The 4,312-nt window shown below is 36.2% G+C and overlaps 1 protein-coding gene across 1 annotated transcript; it reads left to right on the forward strand.

The window, feature by feature from the left end:
- Nucleotides 1–397: 397 nt before the first annotated feature.
- On the forward strand, nt 398–1,732 carry LOC149936881 (zinc finger MYM-type protein 1-like). The gene has a single exon (XM_090153738.1). It carries the CDS (start codon nt 398–400, stop codon nt 1,730–1,732), a length of 1,335 nt encoding a protein of 444 aa, XP_090009864.1.
- Nucleotides 1,733–4,312: the final 2,580 nt, after the last annotated feature.

Genomic DNA, 4,312 nt, shown 5'->3' on the forward strand with positions numbered 1-4,312 from the left:
ATTGACCGTTTTTTTAAAAGTGGAAGTAGTGACGAAAGGAACTTCAACAACATGCACTGAGACAATTCAATCAGGAAAAGATTAAACGGATTTGAACTCTGCAGCTCAACAGTCATCTGTTGAACAATCCACTTTAGAAAAAACTGACAATTATGTTCTTGACGAAAAGAAATCATAGCAGCCTCAACATTGAAGATGCGTCTCAGACGCAGTCATTAAATGATAACCAAGTACAAAGAACAGTAAATCTAAACAAAGATCCAGCCTTTTGGGAAATCAATGATACCTTAAGGGAGATTATCGCTTCAATCAAAACAAGTCTTCTGACTTCTCTAAAAGTGAAAAACTATATGCTGATCAGCGTCGTTTCTTACCAGTGAGTATCTTTCAAAGAAAAATGAAAAACAATGAAGTGAAGGGCCGAAATTGGCTGGTTTATTCTGAAAGTAAGAGTTCCCTATATTGCGGACCTTGTTTGGTATTCGGTCCATTGGAGAATAAAACTAAGTTTGAGATCGAAGGATTTAATGATTGGAAAAACGCGGAACACAGAGTAGCTCAGCGTGAAAACTCTGCGCGTCATAAATCTTGTATCATTAGTCTGAAAACTAGAAGTGAGATTGATGGTCGAATCGACAATTTACTGCATCTCCAAATTAATGAAGAAATTACTTATTGGAGAAACGTTTTGAAGAGGGTTGTTGCTGTAGTGAAGCGGCTGTGTTCAAGAGGTCTCGCTTTTAGAGGAAAAAGTGAAAAGTTCGGTGATACACACAACGGAAATTATTTTATGATTTTGGAACTGTTAGCTGAGTTCGATCCTTTTTTAGCCAGTCATATTGAACGGTTTGGTAATCAAGGATCTGGAAGTACCAGCTACTTATCAAAGACCGTTTGCGATGAGTTTATTCACTTGATGGGTCATAAAGTCTTGAATCTGATTGGAGACGAGATAAGAAAGGCGAAATTATGTTCCTTAATCATCGATTCAACACCAGATATAGCACACGTAGACCAACTGACCCTCGTGATTCGATACGTTTTGGAAATAGGAGAACCCTGTGAAAGATTTCTCAAGTTTTTGCCCTCAGTGGCACATAAAGCTGAAGATATGTTTTCTGCCATTACTTTGGAACTAAAAACCTTGGGCATAAATATTGAAGACTGTCGTGGACAATCATATGATAATGCCGCGAATATGTCTGATATATACAATGGCTTACAAGCTAAAATTCAAAGCCAAGCACCGTTTGCTTTTTTCGTTCCTTGCTCTGCCCACTCTTTAAATTTAGTAGCTTGCACAGAAGCTTGTCGCTTCTTCATGTTGCTCCAAGAAATTTACGTTTTGTTTGTAAGTTCGACACAACGCTGGAAAAAATTAATGAATGAAATCGGTGAAGGAAAAACGCTAAAGAGAGTAAACCTCACACGTTGGTCAGCTAAAGAGGATGCATGTAGAAGTTTGAGAGACTCTTGGTACGAAATCCTTAAAACTTTGGAAAAAATCAGGGATGATTGTACCGAAAAGCCTGTCTCACGAAACGAAGCGACGGGAATTCTCTTGAAATTAGAACAACTGGAAACCGCGTTAATGGTTGTTGTGTGGAATGTTGTTTTGGAAAGAAAGTTTTTCGTAGAACAACGAGAAAATTTCAAGTATTTCGAAGAAAAGGCGATGGAATTAAGTGTGTTTAAGCAGTACACAAAAGACATGGAAAAAAGACAACCGTAAAGAAAAAAAAATATGATGAAACACCTGATGAAGAAATGAAAATGAACGCGAGTGATACTTTCAGGGTTAACACATTTCTCGTCATCATTGATAGACTGGTATCCGAATTAGAAAAAAGGCAGGATGCCTACAACAAATTCAATGAGAAGTTTTCATTTCTGACTAAAATGGGTGAATTGTCATCATCAAGCCTTACAAAAAAAGCCCTTTCCTTGGAAGCAATGTATTCTAATGATTTAGAGACTGACTTAGTTCAAGAATGGATACATTTTCAAAGCCACATTTCTTCGGAAAGAGTTTTGGTAAAACCAGATTCTGAATCATTAGAAAGTCTATCTTCGTTTCTGCGAAAACAGAGTTTGCAGAACGTTTATCCTAACTTGGACATAGCTCTTCGTATGGCATTATGTACTCCAGCGACAAATTGTTCGGGTGAGAGAAGCTTTTCTTGTCTAAAAAGTGTAAAAAATTATCTGAGATCGACCTTAAGTCAAGAAAAATTAAACGCTTTAGCTCTTTTGAGCATATAGAGTCGGAATTAATGAACAAGATTACTTACGACGATATAATCGATGATTTTGCCACCAAAAAATCGCGCAAAAAGGTATTGTAAGAAATTTTTATAACTTAATTCAATTTGTTATTTTTTTAACAGTTTCTAAGCGCAATAAATATTATTTAATTACGTTTACCAAATGTACATTATTTTGTAATACACCGCATTATTAGTCGTTACATGATTGAGCTTTGATTAGCTCAGTTGAGGTGGCGGAGTAGTTAGCACTCTCGCCTCGCAGCGAGAGAAGCCGGGTTCGATCCCAGCTTGTGGTCCTGGGTGAAAACCCGGAACAGCTCTTGCGTAGAGTTTGAAAGTACTCTCCCCACTGGTTAAAGGGGTTTTACCTCGAGATCTTCGGTTTCTCCTTTCCATCAAAACTTGCTGAGGTTAACGGTAATAGTTAACGGTAAGTTCACGTGGCATGAAGGGCCACTCTTAAATAAGGCCAAAAAAAAAGTCGCTTGCGACTTGGGCTTGTGGTGCTGCCTAGGGTATTAGCCTAGCTAATTTTAAAAAATATATATATTTACCCAAAAACTATTTCTTGTGCAATTTCAACCAAATGGTTGAATTATAAAAAATTATATAGAAACTGACAAATGTAAATATAAGGGCGGCAAAATGTGAACAGCCTACTCTTGGGAAATGTGTAAATCCACCCCTGACAACCCTTTTACAATTAGTCAGCTCTCTAAGTACTTTACAAGAAAAACACACATCCTACAAGTTCCTTTTGCACGTACAGAATTAAAACTTAACTCGGTATTCTGTGTATCCCCGAAACTTATGAACAACCTACAACCTTCCTCATGTGCCCCCTGTGCCCCCCCTGGCTACGCCACTGGTACGATATCGTACTATTATTTCGATAATTCTGCCTCAACGTACGATAATGTACGATAATTTTTTAATTTTTTGAAAAACTTACGAACGATTTAAATGTTATTATTAATTTATAAAACTTCTACTTAAAAATGAATGATATACATTTTCTGCCGAACGTGCTGCGTAGTCCTGAGTGTGAGTTTATTACTTCTAGCTGTTACCGCATTTTCTTTATACATTTTTAAACATATTTAGTTCAGTTAATAATGATAATAGTCATTTTGTTTATTTCCCTGAAATCATGGACTAATTAACAAAAGGGACGGCCCAGATCTATAACATTTCCCTATAAAGACCCCAAAAAAGTGTTAACGCGTTCAGCAGCGTTGCCAGGCAAATATTTTTTATCCTGGTGATTCAAACTTCATAAACAGGAAACAGATTTTTAACGGTTTGAATTTTCAGATTGTTGTTTACAAAGGAAACCCCAAACGTCTCTCATAACCATCCATGTTATCACGTTAAATAACTATAATTATAATTATTATTTTAGTATAATTGGTATAGTTAAATGATATTTTTTCCACCTCCGACTCTAAGATAGATTCGAAATTATCTCGGAAATTATTCATCATCAAAAAAAGGTAAACAACTATTAAGCCTTGGTACAATCATTTATATTTATGAATAATATTACATTATGATAATAATAATTACCGTAACAAATTTGGGAATTGCTTCCAGACGGTAAGCAGAATGTTTTACTATATGTACGATCGGAAAAGCTCGACATTCTAAATTTTTACGATTAATTTAAAAGACTAAAATATTAGCACCGCATGGTAATCTCGTGGTTCAACTTTTAAATTCCAAGCCTTCCAAGGAAGCTTCTTTCCCTATTTTCTCCCCCCCCCCCCCCCCACTTATTTTGAATCACCAGCCTATACAAGCATTTCCTGTTATGCCCGCGAGTACCGCTAGAGTGCGTCGATGCTTGTTCTTTTTACTTTTTTCCCTGTTGTTAATTAGTCCATGCTGAAATTAAACTCCTGTAATGCTTTCAAAAAAATCATCTAAATTCAACGCATTTATGTATGAATTCAAATTTAGCGCCAAAAAGTAATGTGCGATAATTTTCCAGGAAAATCGATAATTTTTGGCCTAGATACGATAATTTCAGATTTTCGATCTGGCAA

The sequence above is a fragment of the Leiobunum rupestre genome, chromosome 7 (genome assembly GCF_980474605.1).
Source record: "Leiobunum rupestre chromosome 7, qqLeiRupe1.1.hap1, whole genome shotgun sequence".
Taxonomy (NCBI): Eukaryota; Metazoa; Arthropoda; class Arachnida; order Opiliones; family Sclerosomatidae; genus Leiobunum; species Leiobunum rupestre.

What these genes read in the sequence shown, in the direction of transcription:
- LOC149936881 (XM_090153738.1), top strand. Translation starts at nt 398, where the DNA reads ATGAAAAACAATGAAGTGAAGGGCCGAAATTGGCTGGTTTATTCTGAA.